The following is an 18,714-nucleotide window of genomic DNA, read 5'->3' as shown; positions in this document are numbered from 1 at the left end:
GGCGCGGTACCGTAATCCCGCCGGCACTGCGCGCAGCGTCTTCGCCGCTGTCTGGTCGCTCTGACCTTCATTTCGTTTTAGCGGCCGCACGATGCGTGCCAGATGCCCTGGTGTTTCTAAGGACGGGGGCAGGGCCGGACTGGCACCAAAAGACGGCCTGGACTTTTACCCAGGGGGGCGACGTCCCAATAGGGTCCGGTCCGGTGGGGGGTGTTGGCAATGTGCGGTCCGGGTGTCTACACGGGGTGACCGGCCCACCGAAATAAAACATGGACCAGTCCGCCTGTGGCCTGGGGGGTGCAGCAGCTCCCCCCCTGCGCCCCCACCCCTAGCCCGTCATATGAAAGGGATTTGGAGGTTTATGGCAGTGTGCACGCAGGGCAGGGCGGCAGCAGCTACAGTTTAGCACTAGCTTAGTAGTAATAGTAGTAATCACATTTTATATGAATGTTTTTATTCTTGAAATGTAAAATACTTCACCAAATAAAACAGTAATACTAGTGATACTAGCAGCAGCAGCAGATGTGGTGCGGTTTTACCCAGTCCTCTGATCGGTTGACACTGATTTTATGTATTTTTTGTAACCGAGCTTCACAATAACTTAATTAGACGAGTTGCTAGCCTCCCACAGTTCTTACTCTACACACAGTGATCCATCGTGATACCTAGTATGTTGCTTGTGATTTTTTTTTTCTTTTTTCTGGATGTATTGATTTGTAAACGATCAAAATAAACACAAAATGCCACTGAAAGGAATAGTAGATTTCATAAACCCTCTCTTTGCACACTGAAGTGTAGGTAAACACGTTAAAAATGTAGTGTGACAATAAGAGGGTGGTCAAATCATGGTAAAATACAGTGTACCATTGTAAAAACATGGTAAAATCTGATGTGCAGTGTGATGTAGATAGTATAGTGTAAATACATACACATCGACCATATTATACTACTGCTACTTCGATAACAAACTATCACTGATATTAACCTGTATACTACCAGAAAAATAATTATTTTCACATAATACATTGTGACGCCACCTGCTGGTGGCACTTGCCCAGACATTTGGGACAGATTTATGTTGGGAGTGCCCCCCCCCCTTCCACAATGGGCAGGGGAGCAAAGCTGTAAATAGTCTGAGGGTGTTGGGGAGTGTCCGTTTAGTGTCCTGTGTGCCCTATTTCCCTTCAGCTTCCTGCCTTCCCCCTCTGTCTGCATCTTGGAGTGCAGTCTTTAGTCTAAGACTGTGTAAGGGTCTTGCCATCCATACAAAGAGCAGGTCCTGTTCAAGCCACAGTGTGCTGTTTCCATGTCTGGCAACCCCAGTTTACAACTGTTACAATATCATGCCGATATTACTGTCACATGCTGACAAAGTATTCAGACACTTTGAAGCAGGAGTGTCAGACTCCAGTCCTGGGTGCCTGCTGTGGATGTTGCTTTTTTTCCAAAAGGAGCTCCCAATTACTTAATTACTGTAATTATCAACTTATCTAAATCTTTCATGTTTTGTGTTTATAGCCGATACCTTACTATTTGTTGATGACTCCAAACTTTGATCCCATAGAACATTTCAGAGTATGGAGAAAATTGTAAAATTCATCCTGTTAATTGTTAAATTAGACCAATTAAGGAGCCAAGAGCTGGGCTGGAACAAAACCCAGCAAACACTGCAGCCCCCCAGGACTGGAGTCTGATACCCCTGCTTTAAAGTCTAGTTAGGCATTACAAATATTTGTCTATTTCAGTTCTTCCAGCAACAGCAGATTTCATGACTGTCTTTCAGTCATTGCAAATCAGCTGAATACAGCAATCATTGAAGTCCCAAGAAATAGAGTTTGGGTTATTTAACAAGAACAAAGACAAGATGATTGAACGCATTCAAGAACGTGTAAACTTAATTTATTAAAATGCTGCACGGCATCACGTGGCATTTGAAAAGCAAAACTTAACATGTTCATTACTTGTAATTTCAATAACAAAAGGACACTCGTACAGTATAAATAGTAACACAATCATCCGAAGTGGTGAGATGGACGTACAGCAGTACAAACAGCACAACAGGCCCGAAACGACAAACTGCTCAAAGTGTTTTCCACTAAACAGTGTCATCTCTCCTGATGTACAAACACACTGTAAAGTTCTTAAATAGACAGTCTCAAAAGAATAAAACAATAATAAGTGGAAAAATCCATTATACATATTAAAAACAATACATAGCCGTTAATTAAATAATATGAACAGACTTTAATATTAAAGCTTTTACGTGTATGAAAAATACATTTAACAATTGATTTGTTTATTTATTCTCAAAAAGTACAGCAGTCTCCAGAAAACAGTTAAACAGGGAAATTATGTGATGACATGTTGCTTTTTAAAATTAATTCTTTGGTTGTTTATAGGATGGTGTTGGAAATATGGGAAAAAATGGAAGACAGCTGTTGAGTTTCTAGATTTCTATAGATTGTATACATTGCATATATGCGTATGTGTAAGTGTGTGAGACAGAAAATAACATATCACTCCAGAATAAATTAAATATAAACATTTGGTATAATCATATGTAATGTTGTCAGTGTCTCCAAGGAAATGGAGGGAGAGGCGGAGGGTTCGAACTGCACGTGTGATCAATGCTTTATCGGGACCAAACCCAAACTCTGCCCTGCCAACCAATCGCCGAGCACAAAACCTGTACCCTATTGTGTTTTTATTAATAAGGAGTTGAATGTGGTCTTGGGGTGGGGGGGTGGGTTTTGATTCACGGCAAAATTTTGACTTCAGCAATTTTCTACTCAACTGTTAGTTTTTTCTTCAGTCTTTCATTACAATCATTCGGCTTATCCGCTTGAACTCTGTGTGGCTCCCCAGGTCATTTTGGCAGTGGGTCTTTTCAACTATACTTGTGTGGTGATTACAGATAGTGTTTGGTACACAATGAACACCGCCACATGAACACATGAACACAATGGAAGATGGAAAAGACCACTACTAATTCATTTAGGCAGGTAGTGGCCTTCCCTGACCCCCCCCCCCCTCCCCGAGAACAACTCCCTAAAATAAATAAATAAATAAATAAACTCCTCTTGGTAAAAACATGCTCATCGTGAGAACAGAAATTTCTGCAGCGAGACTGGTATAAGATTACCGCTAGAGGGCAGTGTGGCACTACAGTCTTATAGTGAACTCTCAACGACGTTCGCGCTGCTTTACGGTGTCAACTAGGGGAACTATGGTCACCCCCGGGAAATGTGTGCCTTGCATTGCAAACATAATGGAAGAGTATAAAGTAAGCATGGTTGAGGGATATGCTTGTGTCCAGGGTGCTGGTGTTGTGTGTGTGTTTTGTGTTGAGAGCAGATGATCTTTTGTGGGGGGGGGGGGGGGGTTCCCAGTCTGTGGCCTGCATCTCTCTGGGATGGGTTGGGGGGTGGGATGGGGACGTGCAGTGTCCAGCACACACTGTGGTCTTCCTCCTCCTCCTCCTCCTCTCTCCTTCTCCATCCTCCCTTTCTTTCCACCTCTCGCCTTCTCTCTCTCCTCCACGGGGTGCCAAGCTCCCTCACTCCCTTTCGCAACGCAGGGTGGCCGGGTCCCGGTCAGGGGAGGGCAGCAGCTGGCCGAGCTCGTCCACACACCAGCACTCACCCCTCTGGGTGCCCTTGGAAGAGCGGCACTGTGGGGACAGAGAGAGCAGGCACTCAGCACCATCATAGCAATGGCAGTAGTTGTAGGATTGCATACGTGAACAGGTCAGTAGAGCACAACACTGTACTGTACAGCACAAGACAGTATGACACAGTACAACAACACAGTACAGTACACAGCAGTACAGCACAGTACAGTACACTGCAGTGCAAGACAGTAAAACAGTACAGTGTAATACAGTACAGTATGACACAATACAGTACAGTGCAATACAGCACCGTACGACAAACAGTGCAGTGCAATACAGTACAGCATGACACAATACAGTACAGTACTATACAGTACAATAGTACAGTGCAGTACAGAATGACAGAATGTATGTGCCAGTGCAGTACAATACCGTACAGTACAGTGCAGAAGAAGCTACACCAAATACTGCTGGCACAGGCGGTGCCCTGCTTACCTGCATCTTGCGGTAGAAGCCACGGGTGTCGCAGTTGGGGATGTAGATGTCGTTTGGGGGCTGGAACACGGTGGGCTTCAGGCCCAGCAGCACTGCATTGAGGAGCTGGCGGCAGGGGGCCTGGACACAGAGAGAGGGCAGGTGCTGTCAGCTGAGAGGTGAGACTACAGCTCTTCTGTGCTAAACTGTACTAATATGCCACAATACTGTGGTGTAATGTGTGTTACGAGAAAGATGGGTCTGTTTATAATTGAGGGAAACAGTAAGACAAGTCTGCCCCACAGCGTGCGTGCGATGTGTCATGTAATCTGTGATTTAGATTCATTGGTCTCCCCTCTCACTGTCCTCCCCTCTAAATCTAGTGGCTGTTCCATCTCTTCAGCCTGTTTTACCCTGCTCTTTCATTGGGTGCCCACACTCCACCTGACACTCCCCTTCCATCTCTCATTGGCTGAACTATCTTCTCACATTATTTTTATTGGTTTAAAATATCAGAAGAGTCAAGACCTGGGGACTCACGTTTTCCTCCGCGTTGCCAGTGGTGACCTTAACAACTGGTGGGCCTAGGAGAAAACACACAAAATAATTAAATTAGAGATTGGTGCTGATTTGCTGTATTATCCCACAAGGTGTGAGCACTATAAGAAAAACTGCAGTGCAGTAGAATACAGTACAGTGTAGTGCAGCACAGTGCATTACGATACAGTACAATAGAGTGCAACGATCTGCAGGACAGTAGAGTACAGCACAGTACAGCCCAGTGAAGAGGGCGTCCTGACTCTGTCCTGCCAGCAGAGGGTAGTGTATGCATTGTCAGAGCAGGGATGCATGTTCAGCAGGTCAGCATTAGAGAATCTGTTACGGGGGTTCCTGGACTTGTCCTGTGACTCGTCCTGTGACTCGGTGTGTTTACCCAAAGTGAGATCCGAACTGAACCTGAGGGTACTGTACTGAACTGTACTGAACCTTCCTGTGCTTCAGGCGTCAAACCCTCGTCCTCTAGTCAGTGACTCTACAGCAGCACAGGTTTCAGCAGAGGGACTGCCCCCGACCCCACTACAGGTACAGCTACAGGCAAAGCACAGACAATCAGCTTCTTAACAGTTAACACAGGGGGGTGCCCAGCGTCCTCCCCAACCCTGAGTATGCTGTGGTCAGCCGGCAACATTACTGTTGTTCTGTCTCTCTCATGCTGCCCATATGGAAAACTTATATAAGTACATATATATTCATTATTAAAATATATGTTAAAAAAACATGTGAGTCTTTCCACATGTGAGTGGCTCGGATACTTAAGAGGGGGTGGGTCTGAGTGTGCAATTGGATCTTAAATGATCACACACACACACACACACACTCATATATACACAGGCACACACACATACTCATACACATACACACACACACACACACCACAGCCCCGCCCCCTCCGCAGCCTCTCCTAACCAGTGGCTGTGATGATTGTGATTGTGCTGCGAGGCCATGCTCTGAGGGTAACAAGGCTGTGGGCCTAATTGTATACAACTGCCCACACTGGGGACCACCCTGACGCACAACACAATGCAATGCAACGCAACGACAGTCTGCCCGCTCGTGACCATTGAGTTTCCTATAGGAGGGCGAGGGGGGCGTCCCAGCCAAATGGTCTCCAAGGTACTATCACTATATATATGTATGTATATCTTTTTGCCCCCTGTTAAGTTCAAGTGTAATTTATTGATAAACAGGTTACCACCATGAAAAGTAGACGTTATTGAAGTGAATGTCTCTTTCTTCCAGACCAGATTAGAACTGCACCTCTCTACACCACTTTCTCCACACTGGGATGAATCTTTTGCACCACAGCTTACATAAACAAATAACTAAACAACCCTGGAAAACCACTTGGGGAGCAGTGTAACTCAGTGCCAGCTCAGTTTAAGATTGCAATAACAGGAGCTCCAAGTGAATCTCCCTCCCTCTCTCTCTTTCTATTCTCTCTCAGCAAATCCACTCTGCTTACCTTCTCTCTCTCCCCTCTAGACCCCGGCAACCTCCCAGTAATAAAGTCACACACTGAGTCTGTCTCTGCTCTGCAAACTCACAGACGAGACCCCCCCTGCTACACCCTGGCATTTCCTCTTTGGAAAAAACTAAACAAAAACAAAACAGCCCTTCTATCTATCTTGTTAAATGAAAACAACACAGAGTCGGCACAGAGTCCAGTCCTGCCCTGTCTGTGTGTGTTCCTCCACTGCTGGCTGCGCACTGCGGCGGCTGGGTTACTGTATTGGCCCTACTTCCAGACTGTGCCTGTGCTGGCTGTTGAGTCACCCTTGCACAGAGCCGTCGGCGGAGACGAGCACATCCAAGCAAATCAAATCAAACAAATGCACACATAGATACACAGATGCATGCATACATACATACATACATACATACATACATACATACATACACAGAAACTGCCATAGCATTGAGTCTGTTCGCTGTTTTAATGAGTTCACTCTCTAAAATATTGCCATGATCATTGCCTTATTGAACAAGGATCATCACTATTATTATCATAGACACATGCTCTCTCTCTCTCTCTCTCTCTCTCTCTCTCTCTATATATATATATATATATATATATATATATATATATATATATACTCATTATAGCAGTATTACTTCAGTGGATTGGTATTGTAATCAGTAGGTTGTTATTATTATTATTATTATTATTATTATTATTATTATTATTATTATAGAAGCAGTAGTATCAGTTCCTGTATGAAAATTGCTCCTGTAAAATCACAGTGTGGTGATTTTGCTGTTTCTGTGGTTATACCACAGCCTGACCATGGTTTCCCTGTGCTCTACCTCACTTGGCCGTGGGAACAGCACGATGCACCATGATCAATCTTTCCCAGGCCTGTCAGCTGTGCTGCACCAGGGCTTATTCTGGTTAGAGAGCAGTACAGCCTGGTGAGGGTGTTAACACCACGGGCAGCCATTGTAAAACTGAGGGAGAGCCACCAGTAAAACTGTGTCAGAAGTGCAAGAATTCTGTGGGAAACTTACCAGGGTAATCTTGCATAAGGGTACTTACACTACTACCACTACTACTAACACTACTACTAATAATAACAATCCTAAATCTACTGAAGTAATTCTTCTACAATTAAGTATAGCTATTACTTCTACTACTACTACTAAATCTAGTAGTAACAGTTTCATGAAACAAATAAAATAAGAAATATATTAAAGGGACCAGCCTATGTGCGATGCCAGTCCCTGCCCACCTGTGGTGCGATTCTTGGGCTTGCTGGGTGCCAGGTTCCTGGTGCAGATGCCACGGCCCTGGAGCAGAGCTTGCAGGGGGCTCCTCTCCCCAGGGGTGGGCACGCAGCGCAGCCCCTTGGCGCAGCTCAGTGTGTACACGCCACAGGGCTCCCCGATGCCCAGCGTGGCTGTGGACCCCTCCGCACTCGGCTCCCGAAGCCCCCGTGCGGCCCCTGCCTCTCTGCAGGACGGGCAGCCCCGGGGGGGAGGCAGGCGGGCACTCAGGGCCAGGCAGCGCAGGCAGGCCAGGGTCAGCAGAAGGGCAGGCAGGCGTGGGAGAGTTGGCATGGTGAGAGCGAGCACAGGGCAGCGGTGGCAGTCTCTGGTTCCAGAAGTTTAAAAAAACCTAATAGTAATAATAATTCAATGGAAAAAGTCTTAATGTCTGTATCTTTGTTGTTGGTTGTTGGTGTTCTCTTCTCTTCTTTCCTCTTCTCTCTTCTTCTTTTCTCTCCTTCTGAGACTTGTGCTTTCCTCCTCTCTGTTTGGCTCTCTACTCTCCTGACTCTCTCTCTCTCTCCCGCTCTCTCTCTCTCTCTCTCTCTCTCTCTCTCTCTCTCTCTCTCTCTCTCTCTCTTCTGTCTCGCAGTATGTGATCCTCACACTCAGCCAGTGCCCAGCCCCAAGGAGTGTGGATAACTAACACAGGAGAGAAGGAGCGAGAGCTGGCTTTTAAAGATCTGAAAGGTGGGGAGAGAGAGAGAGAGAGAGAGAGAGAGAGAGAGAGAGAGAGAGAGAGAGAGAAGACTGTTATGACACCTTCAGGGGCTGGAACTCACACGATAGAAAGAGAGAGAGAATTTTTTTATTTTTTCCTTTTGCGGGACTTGCCAAGTTCTTCTCCTCCCACCTCCCCCCCCCATCTTCTTGTTCCCTGCCCTGTCTTGTTAATGCAGCCCAGTCACCTTGCTCCCCAACGCCATCCCTACTGCTCTGCCTCCCAGGGACATCGCCCGACAGGAACACAAACACACACACAACTTTTAAACCTCTGTATTAGTCTACCGCATAAATCAGGCATGCCCCAGTACAGAACAACATAACATGGGGGGGATGAGGGTTAAAACAAATTGGTGTGGGGGAGTTTACTGTACAAACACATCCTAGTGCACACAGCTTAGGTTTTTTTTTTTTTAATCAGTGGTGGAAAATTCTGATTCCTCCACAGAACAAAGCCCAACGATCATGATTAGAAGGACGGGAGGGAAGAAGGGAGGGAGGGAGAAACTGTGATTGTTTAAACTAGCCAGAAATCATAGCTGACAGCTCACACAGGGCGAAGTCTTTGCCTGCTCGCTTTGTTCCTTCACAAAGGGGGGAAGACGGCGGCGGTGTTCTGGGGCCATGGGGCCGTGTTGTCAGTCCTGCGCTGCACAGAGCAGAGCCAGGAGCATGGCAGAGACAGAGAGAGAGGGAGAGAGAGAGAGACAGAGAGAGTGTGAGAGCAGTGGTAGGTTTTATGGAGGCAGAACAGAGTGACAGAGTTGCAGTGCGCTGAGGAGTCCGCAGGGCTGCACAGAAGAAAGCAGTTAAGCCGCACACTGACTGACACAGCTGTGCAAAACCAGCTGTGCTTCTTATCCAAGAGACTCTTAACTGCTCCTCTTAAAGTGAAAGTGCCAGGGTCACTGAATGATAACATGCTCACGTCTGAACCCACATTGCTTTCGCTGTCCTGTAGCTGCTTTATCCTGCAATGTATGTTTGTAAGTGTGTATCCATTTCATTTAATTTTCTTTCTTTCTTAACAAGGAGGAGAATGCTACTTTATTTATTTATGTTTATTTTGCTCCCATTCTCCACTGGTGTTGCTGCATTAGACTAAAATGCCCTCTCCCCAGACTAAAGTCTAGTTAAGCATTTATTGTGCTGGCCTACATATACCCCACTCTGCTTTTGGGGTGTAGTGCAGCCCAGTGACATCCCACCCAGGTACTGAGGGAATATTACCTCAGTTCAGTGGCAGCTGGAGAGGGAAAAGGTGGACAGATTTACCAGAGTTTACCCTTTGCGTCTCTCTCTGCCTCCCTTCCTCGGGTGTGGGTTCCTATCTCGCCGCTGGCTGGCAGACGTGGAAAGAACTCTGGGAGAAACGTGTGAAAGAATGTTTGAGAATCCAGTATAAACAGGCCGATGGAAAAGAGGAGTGATGGTTTTCTTTTCTTCTCATTTTTCCTCTCCATACTCAGTAATGGATAGGCCAAGGCCACAGTGCTGGAACTGATAACCCGATGTCTGATTGATTGATGGGTTAATCAATCGATCATATCGGGAGAAGTACAGAATTAGTGTTATGGGGTTTTTGATAGGGGGCAAGGGGGCGGGGGGTTGTTTGAGTTTTTGTTTGTGTCTACCCTGTCTATGCACTGTACTCAGTGATGGACCAAACAAACTTGTCTCTTCCCGTGTTGACTGGCTGCAGTTCTGCATTGTGCTTGCTAGGGGGCGCTGGCTGATGCTCACAGAGGAGAAGGCACTGACTGCTCTCTCTCTTTCTCTGCACACTTCTGACACAACACCACGTTCAATGGGTTATACTCCGTGGTCTCTTTTGCAAAAAGGTGCAGAAGATTCAAGGGTTGCTGTGTGTGCGTGTATGTGTGTGCGTGATTGTCGGTCTGTCTGTCTTTGTGAGTGTGTTGTGTGTTAGTGTGTTGTGTGTGAGCATGTTGTGTGAGTATGAATGTGAGTGTATTCTGTGTGAGTGTGTGAGCATGTTGTGTGTGTTTTTAATGTCCATTAAAAAAACACACAACAGAAACATAAATAAATAATACTCATGAAAATCAGGGGATGGTAGTAGTAATTGTAATTGCGATTCGGAGAACTAGCCCTGGGGAATGCTAGCTCCACTTGCTGTTCCTGGAATTGGGGCGGCTTTTACTGGAGATGTCAACATCATATAAACACCCTGCTCTTATTTGTTGTTGTGGAAAAGCAAGAGGTCGGTCAGGGTGCGTTGCGGCACAGGCCCCTGTAATCAAGACATCGATCACTTTTAATTGGATGGCTCGTTTCTCGCTCGAGCCCCCAGTGCGTGAGCGGGAGGTGAGGAGACTTGTTGTTAATTGGGGTTTGGCTTGAGCACAGTGACAGAGTGACAGAGTGCAATGCTACACAGACCAGTCAAGTCAGTGACTCTTCAGAAGGACAGTCCAGTCCAGTGGATGCCATAGTTCACCCTGTTTCTTCAGAGAGTGGTGTCAGTCAGATAACAGCTTCTGCTAACTGAGAAACTCCCAGAGTACTAAACTATTACATGAGAGGAATAAAAGTCTGAATGGCAAATCTGAAGGCATAGAAAATTCTTTACCAGCAGGTGTTTTATTGACAAGAACAAAACCAACAAAATAAGAAAGATGGAACGAAACAGAGAGTCATCGGTCGTGATGCCAGATGGCGGCCCCAGCAACAGCGGAATGTTCGCTCCGGGATTCTGGAATTCTACTTTGGAGCGGTGGAGTTCTCTGGAGCTGGGATCGGATGCGGTTTGTTTTGGTTCGTCCTCTGTTCCAGCCAGTCGCCCTGCTGACCCCACTGTGTTTGTGAAGTTGGCATGATGTAGAATAATAGTAATATATATTAGTACAAAACTCACAACCTGGGCTGGGCTGTGTGTGTTTCACTGAGACAGAGCTGGCGCAAGAAAGAGGGTGTGGGTCGTGAGAGAAGAAGCAAAGAAAGTGGCCAAAAAATTAAGAAATGTTTGTTTCAATTTAGTTTTGATTTGAAAACATATCTGTATTTCACTTTCAAAGCTCAGGGAGACACAGACTGACAGGCACACAATTTCACACAGACACAGACAGACACACACCCACATAAAAGCACACAGACATGCAGGCATAAAGAGAGTATGTCTTTTGCAACTATCTAAATTGACACAATTATTTTTTTACCTCGCCTTCCCTCTTTCCCTCTCCCACTCTTTTCCCCTCTCTCTCTCCCAGGCTGCTCCCCTCCAGGGAGTTTGCCAGGGCTGTCCAGTCTTTGTTTTTGTCATCAGCTGCTCCCTCGCCCTGATCAGCAATGATTAATAGCGAGAGGGAGTCCAAAAAGCTCTCATGTGTCCACTTCCCATTCCTCTCGTTTCCACTCGTCTTTTCGTGGGATTATTCCACACACACTGCCAGGCCGGGGTCTCTCTCTCTCTCTCTCTCTCTCTGTTTTTTTTTCTTTTTTTTCTATTCTTCCTGTGTTACTCATTTTTCCTTTTCCCTGGCTAGTTCCCATTTTTGTTTCCTGGTCTCCCATCTCCCTCTCTGTCTCCTTCTCCTTCTCTTTCTCCCTTCTTTGGAATTGAAGTGGTTTTGTTCCGACGGAGATCCAAAACTGTCTCTCTCCCTCCCCACAACACACACACACTCCCTCTTAACACTCAATCCCTCACAACCCATGCACACTCCCAACTGTTTAAATGGGTACTTATGTAAATCACAAAATAAATCAATAACAAAAGGAGAAGATGAACTATTGAGCTCATTTTAATTATACAACTTCTAGCATTTTGTCACATTGAAAATCAGCAAATGCGTTTTAGCCAAACGCCTGTCCTCATGAAGCTAGAAATGCAAAGGTCAGTTCATAATCGACTTAAACACAGTATTGTGCACAAGTTATATTGTAACCACTCTCTCCAGCACGTCTGTGGCGCGTTAATTAGAGGCGCAGCGGATAACGCGTCCAATCGGTCCTGCTTAGATCTGACGCGCCGCCCCTGTGCATCAGGATGGAGTTATTTTAATGCGTGATGACGCGCCCCCCTCGCACGAGCCACTGACGCACCAGCAGCCGCACGCAAACTACAAACTACCCAACTTTCTAAACTTCGCCTCCCGCAGCGCGCCGCCTGATTGGTCCGCCCAGCCGCCACTCAATCGCAGGGTGCCGTGTGGTTGGCTGCTGCTATTTTGAGGTGGGTTTTTCTGTCAGTTGCGGACGTCACCAGGAAGCGCCGGGTTGTCCAGTCTTGAGTGGCGGATTTGTGTTTAATGGAGACCGAAACTCTGCGGCGGGGAGTGAACAATCACAACAACAACAACCCGGCCTTTGAAAATAGATTAATGTCGAAGGGGACAGAGTAAGGTAGGGGCAGCAGCGGGGGCGTTGCGGTTAATCCCGAATGAAGGGACGGGCTGTCTGAGTGTAACAACAGTGTCTCTCGAGTTGAAAAGTACCATGTCATAGAGTTGGAGTGACGTGGGCTTTTTGGGACGATATTATAATTACCCTTAGTCACTTACTTTGCGTGTTTCTACATTGGGCCGGCTGAAATGAAAGCATTTCTTTCTCACGTATTTCCCCAAATGTGTGGTTCTGCCATCACTATTTAGTATCTATACCGGACATGTAGCTTCTGTCAAGTGCTCGGAAGTTTATGTAAGTTCTCTAGTGGCTTCACCTGTAATTAACCCTCTATTTCCGTTGAATGGCTACACACACAGGCACAGACAGACGATAGCAATATCAACAAACTGATTACAAGACTGTTTAGATGGATACTGAAGAAACAGTACATGTTTAGAAATATGTCCTTAAAAGTAAATGTTATAATAAACAAATAAATGTAAGTTTCTGATAAAGGAACTCCATCCAAGGTGGCCTAGGTTGTACGGTATTGATATTAGTTGTTTGTGTTTTAAACACTGCCTTTTTCTTCAGCCGCTCCGCAGTTATAGCATTAATTAGCGTTAACTGAGTCGTGTTGATGCCCATTTCAGCATACTTTATATACCCGCCAATAAGTGACGTCGATACACACGCACACACGTGTACGTCAGGGAGGGAAAGAAGTGTTTTCATCTGTTTGTTTTTGTCAGTTACCTGGGCTCCTGGTTAAAAATAGTACTGATGAAACTATAAACCATTAAGGATTATTATTTCTGTTGTGAAAATATCAGCGCATCACAATCAATCAGCCTATATTGATCCACTGCTGGATGAAGGCCTTCCTAAGATGTTTCCACTTGCTAGGATCTACAGCTTCTGTTTTCATGTCATGCCTGCAAAGTTTACTTCATCTTCCCATCTTTTATGTGGACATCTTCTAGGTCTTTATTCATCTCTTGGTATCCATTCAATAGCTTCCCCTGTCCATCTTTGACTTGTTGTTCTTGCATTGTGTCCAGCCCATTGCCATTTTACATGTCACATATTTTGGTTGGCTCTCAGATCCATTAATTTCTTGTTCCGTCTCTTCTTTTTATTCCAAGCAGACTTCTTTCCATGCTCCTTTGTGTTGTCCTTACTTTCTGTATCATTTTTGCCTTAAGTGACCAGGTTTCACAGCCATAAGTAAGCACTGGTAGTATGCATCGATCTCATACTTTTCTTTTGAGGGAAGTGGGACGATTTCCTTTCAACAACCTACTGTTTCTTCCCATTGCACTCCCTCCCATTTTCACTCATTTTATTTCTTCCATAATATCTCATTTGTGCTGATTAGTTGTCCAAGGTAGACATAACATTTGACTTCATTGGGTATCTGTTGATCTACTTCAATTATCTTAGCTTTAACAAGGCTGTTAAAAATGACTTTTGTTTTACTCTGGTTCATTTTAAGTCTAGTTTGTTTGCTTGCATCTGTGAGTTCTTGAAATTGAAGCTACAGGTCTTCAGGTGTTTTTGCAAGTATGACAATATTTTATAATATAATAGATATGAATTTAGCATGCCATTTAATCTCACTCAGATTATCTCATAGTCAGTTAACACTGGCTGACACACAGGAACTGGAATGCCTTCAACTGCTACACAATGGGAGCCTCATATCTGTCTCTGTACATGCAGCCATTCACACTCACTCTCTCACCTACACCCACACCCACACAAATCCCAGGTTGTGTGTGTGTGTGGCCTGACTGAGTGGTTGTGTTTGTGTGTTTTCTGTCGACATAGCGCAGCAGGATGGACGACATCAACCTACACTACAGGTTCTTGAACTGGCGCCGGCGAATCCGAGAGATCCGTGAGGTGCGTGCTGTGCGCTACCAGGAGCGCTACAAACGCATCCTGGTGGATGGAGACACACTCAGGTGAGGCTGTGCCCGGTGTTCCAGGTGAGGGGAAGTGCCAGGGGCTTCCCACCTCTAAACCGATTTGACTGTGTCCTGTCAGGGGTGTACCTATAAACCTCCTATAAAGCAATAGTAAAGCAGTAAAGGACACTCAGAAAGCCTATGGGAACAGCAGCGTTGGTTCAGTGGGTGTGAAGACGGGCTGCTAGGGGTGACTCAACCAGGGGCATCGTCTCAGCATTTTGCATATCACCCCATTGCTGATGCTGATGCCGCAGTGCCCCTTCTTTGGCTGATATTTAGCAGCCAACTGTTCACCGTGACAGGACGTGTCTACACACAGTGGACACCCCGCACCCCCCCCACACACTCCCAACCACCCACACACCCCCACCTCCATTTTCTGTTAGACATCACCTAATTCGTACTTGGGCTGTGCCAAGTCTGCCACAGAAGGGTGAGTGTTTGGAACCCCCCTCAGCGTTGCAGGAGGTCAGGGGCAGGGGGCAATTGTAGTCCCAGCCATGTCAGTCTTCCTGACGCGCTTTTGTGTGAAAGCTCGTCCTCTCACAATGTCCAGCTTTGCGTGCAGCTCAGAAGGTTTTTTCCTTCCCCCTCCCCAAAACGCAAATAATCCTGACGCCTTCAGCCCACTGATTGAAGCAATTATGATCTCAAGACTGTCAGTAAAAAAAAGAAAAGAAAAGTCTGGGAATATATATATATATATATATATATATATATATATATATATTTTTTTTTTTTTTTTCTCATTCGATTTTTGCCCAGTGGAGATGAAAGGCACACCACATGAAAAAAACACCAAACAAAGCATCACGTTTTCTCGATTGGAAAAACACAGCAAATGTAGTGAACCCGCGGGGGGGGCAGAGCAGTTCCAGCGGTGGCGGGGCTCGGTGTGTGTGTGAACAGCCCACAGACAGTGGAAAGAACTGGGAAGCAGGATCTCATCCCAGACTTTCAGCTGGGCTGTGTGGCGGCACATCCTCTCTTCCCATAGTCATTGAGCTCACGTTCAAGGGGAAATAGGATCCCAATTGCTGGAGATGCTAATGATCAGTTAATAAATATTATTATTATTATTATTATTATTAATATTATTAATTCAGATCATGACTTTTATCCAAGGAGTTGTATGTTCAATAGCCATTATGAACTGTGACTGTTGAATAAAGCATAATATAACGGGTCATATTGACACGCCACCCGATACAGCTGCTGCAGGAAACCAGGTGAATAAGTGCAGTGCTACACCCTGGTGCCTGTGGCCTTATCTGTCAGAGTGGGTGCTATGGATTGGCCTCGGGGGTGGTGGTGTCGATATGAAATGAAGTGGTGGATAAGGTTGCTTCTGTTATGGGCAGGTGGGGTGACGGGATAATGATCTTAAACCAATGATCATCTTGTTGCATTGTTTGGTTGCTACCTTGTGAACCCGCAAGCGTTTTCCCAGTGCGTTGGCGTTCCTAGGGCTCTGTGATGTCACTTGGAAACTCCCCCTCCCCACCCTGCTGCAACCCTGGCGGAACAGATGGAATTTTAAATGGAATTCCTCAGAACCTTCCCTTTTCTTGCAGTTACCAAGGCAACTCGGACGAGGTCGGCTGCTACGTGGCTCCTAGGCCCTTGTCGAAGGGGAACGTCTACTTTGAGGTAGGCAGTAACCGTGGGCCCCTGGTGCGGGAGCCGCTATTGATATCAACAGTGTTATACAGGAGTCCGAAGCTGCCACGGTGCTTGTGCGGTACCCTTGTCCTGGGACCCAGAGCGCTGTGGCCCCTGCTGCAGTGAAGCACTCATTCTGGTGGGGTGGACAGAATGAAGGCTGGATGGACAAGACTGGACTCAATATTAGACTGCACTCAGCCAATTTGACTGGATTACACTGCACTGGACAAGACCAGGCTAGACTGGGTTGTGCTAGACTGCACTGCACTGTACTGTACTGTACTGTACTGTGATTATCAGACCAGAGGGGCCAGTCTAGGTAGTTAGGCTGATTGAGAATAGAGGGTGTTGGATATAAGCCTGAGTAAGCACCCGGGCTTTTCATAAATAGGATCGTTACTGACCACGTGTAGTTCAGACTGGTGCTGGAACATTTTTCCTCAAAGTCCTAATGTTGTTTTTTTTAAGAATGCTTGAAATCCTCCACGCACATCAGAGAAAATGAGAGCGGTTCATTCCGTCTGCTTTCCAGTCCTGACGTTCAGACTCTTGCCTTGGTCTACAGCTGCACTGTAAAGAGACAGCGGGGGGGGGAGAGTGGAAAAAAAATCCAGAGCTTTCCCAGTGATTTAGTAGGGAAAAGCCTGTAAGGATTTTGCCATAAATTCCGGATTCCAAGAAAGTTTTGCGATTTAATTTATTGGGTTCTCTCAGTGCAGCCAGACCTGTGTCGGAAATGAAAAAGTCCCCCAGTGTTGCATGGCTTTGGCAGGAATTGCTGGTTCCCATCTCTCTGAGCGAGAAAGCAGCGCTGCTTCCAAGGAGGGACCTGTCAGACAGACTTGAGCTGCCTGTGTGCACAGCAAAGACTTTCAAAGACGTTTTGCTCTGGTGTAGTTCTCTCTTCTTCCCTCTCTCTCTCTCCCTCTTGCACGCTCTCTCTTTAAATAAATAAATAAATCTAGTCAATATAATTTCCAATTTGCTGAATTTGCCCATCAGCAAACAATAGTTTTAAAAGAATAAGACGACAACCAAAAAGGTTCCTGTGTTCCTGATTTCAATGACTTATGTGGGTAGTGGGAATAAAATAGCAAGCAATACCCTTATTCTAGCTCTTTCTACAACTCTCTGGGCACACTCGTACACACACATCTGATGTTGACAGACTCTAAATCCTCCCACATGACTTTGTGGTGGAAGTGGGCTCAGGGTGGGCCCCACTGACTCGAGGCCGCGGGGGTTCGAATCCGGGCCTGTGCCAGCTGGTGTATGGTGCAGTGCGTGTGCTGGTCGGGGTGCGATGCAGTCCTCTGGTCTGGGGGTGTGAGGCGTTGCAGAGTGAGAGAGGGGAGCACAGGTGGAGTGAGTCACTCCCACCTGCTGGGCGTGGCTCGGCCCTAGGCTGACCTCTCTCGGCCTCACAGGGCCCCCTGCTTCGCCACAGTTTACTTTGCTGCGGTCGCTCTGATGAGCTCCAGCTGTGGGCTGTTTTCTTTCCCAGCTGAGCTGCTCGTGTCCGCAGAACCCGAGGAATCCCCCTTCCCATCCTAAGCACATATAATTGGGGTTTTGAAAGGCATCACAAGGATCTGCATTTTTTTTTTATTATAATGATTAATTCGTTCATTCATTGTATGTGGGTTTGACTGCTGCACAATCTTGTTCTCCTGAATCTGAGCACCCTGCCCCTGTGTCAAGTCCATGCAGGCTGCCGCTCCCGCAGGGGTAGTCGCAACAGGGCAGGGTGCATCACTTAGAGCGATGCTTTCCGGTCAACCACAGTGTGGTAGGGGGGGATCATAGACCATTTGTACAGAACAGAGAAGGGATGAAAAGAATGCAGCAACTGAATGGAGTCCCTGGCTGGCAGAGCAGGAGCAAGACTGAGCGGAACAGGGTACAATGCGGTGTAACAGGATACGATAATATAGGGGTGGGTTGGTACACTGAGCCGACTGTGTGGGGAATGTATTTTGTTTTTCCCTTGAGAAACATTGAAGTGCGGTGTCGGGAAGAGGGAGACTCGGGTGGCCCTGGAGTCGGTGGCGGTGTCCAGAGCCACAGCTTCCTGCTGGCTGGGGTGAGCTGACACTGAGCAGCTTTCAACTCTCAAATCCTTCTGCCCCCCCCCCTTCCCAGAGAGAGTTGTTGTTTTGGGGGACTTTCTGCTAACTGTGGAAGGGGGGGTTATGGAGGCTCCTGCTTTCAGAGTTTCATCAGCTGATCTGTTGGAGAGAGAGAGCGAGAGAGAGAGTTTCGGCGGAGAAACAACCATAAGTGTTTTTTATTAAGGGATTAAACGCAAAACAAGCACCCAGACCTGAGCTCTGACAGCTGTTTTCCATTTGGCCGGTGACAGCTTTGCGCTCTGAACTTTGTGTCCTTAAGCTTTCTTATCCATTCCTCTGACTCACTCTGATTTCTTAATGCTCGTTTCTGTTTTGTTTTATTTTTTTGTTTGTGTTTTGTTTTTCCTGCCATTGGAGTTGCGTAAATAGCGAACATTTTAATTTATTTGCTTACTTTTTTTTTTTTTAAAGGGCACATGGGGACAATTCAATCTCAGGGTTAGTGTAAAAATACAGCATGGGTTTT

At 46.3% G+C, this 18,714-nt stretch overlaps 2 protein-coding genes across 2 annotated transcripts in view; one reads left to right on the top strand and one right to left on the bottom strand.

Annotated features, from left to right (window-relative positions):
- Window positions 1–1,883: 1,883 nt before the first annotated feature.
- igfbp6b (insulin-like growth factor binding protein 6b) lies at window positions 1,884–8,126 on the bottom strand. Its single transcript, XM_066708499.1, has 4 exons — window positions 7,372–8,126; window positions 4,625–4,668; window positions 4,106–4,225; window positions 1,884–3,670 (listed from the first exon to the last, which is right to left on the bottom strand). Exons 1-4 carry the CDS (start codon window positions 7,697–7,699, stop codon window positions 3,557–3,559), a joined length of 606 nt encoding a protein of 201 aa, XP_066564596.1. The 5' UTR covers window positions 7,700–8,126; the 3' UTR covers window positions 1,884–3,556.
- A 4,210-nt stretch (window positions 8,127–12,336) lies between these two features.
- The window catches only part of spryd3 (SPRY domain containing 3), a 43,367-nt gene continuing 36,989 nt past the window's right edge, over window positions 12,337–18,714 (top strand). Inside the window, exons 1-3 of the mRNA XM_066708503.1 lie at window positions 12,337–12,496; window positions 14,309–14,445; window positions 16,026–16,101. Of these exons, the coding sequence (XP_066564600.1) occupies window positions 14,318–14,445; window positions 16,026–16,101 (204 nt within the window). The 5' untranslated portion in view covers window positions 12,337–12,496; window positions 14,309–14,317. The remainder of the gene's footprint in view (window positions 12,497–14,308; window positions 14,446–16,025; window positions 16,102–18,714) is intronic.

Source organism: Amia ocellicauda, chromosome 7, assembly GCF_036373705.1.
Source record: "Amia ocellicauda isolate fAmiCal2 chromosome 7, fAmiCal2.hap1, whole genome shotgun sequence".
NCBI lineage: Eukaryota > Metazoa > Chordata > Actinopteri > Amiiformes > Amiidae > Amia > Amia ocellicauda.
The sequence above is the reverse complement of the archived record's forward strand: the minus strand, read 5'-3'. Positions and strand labels throughout refer to the sequence as shown.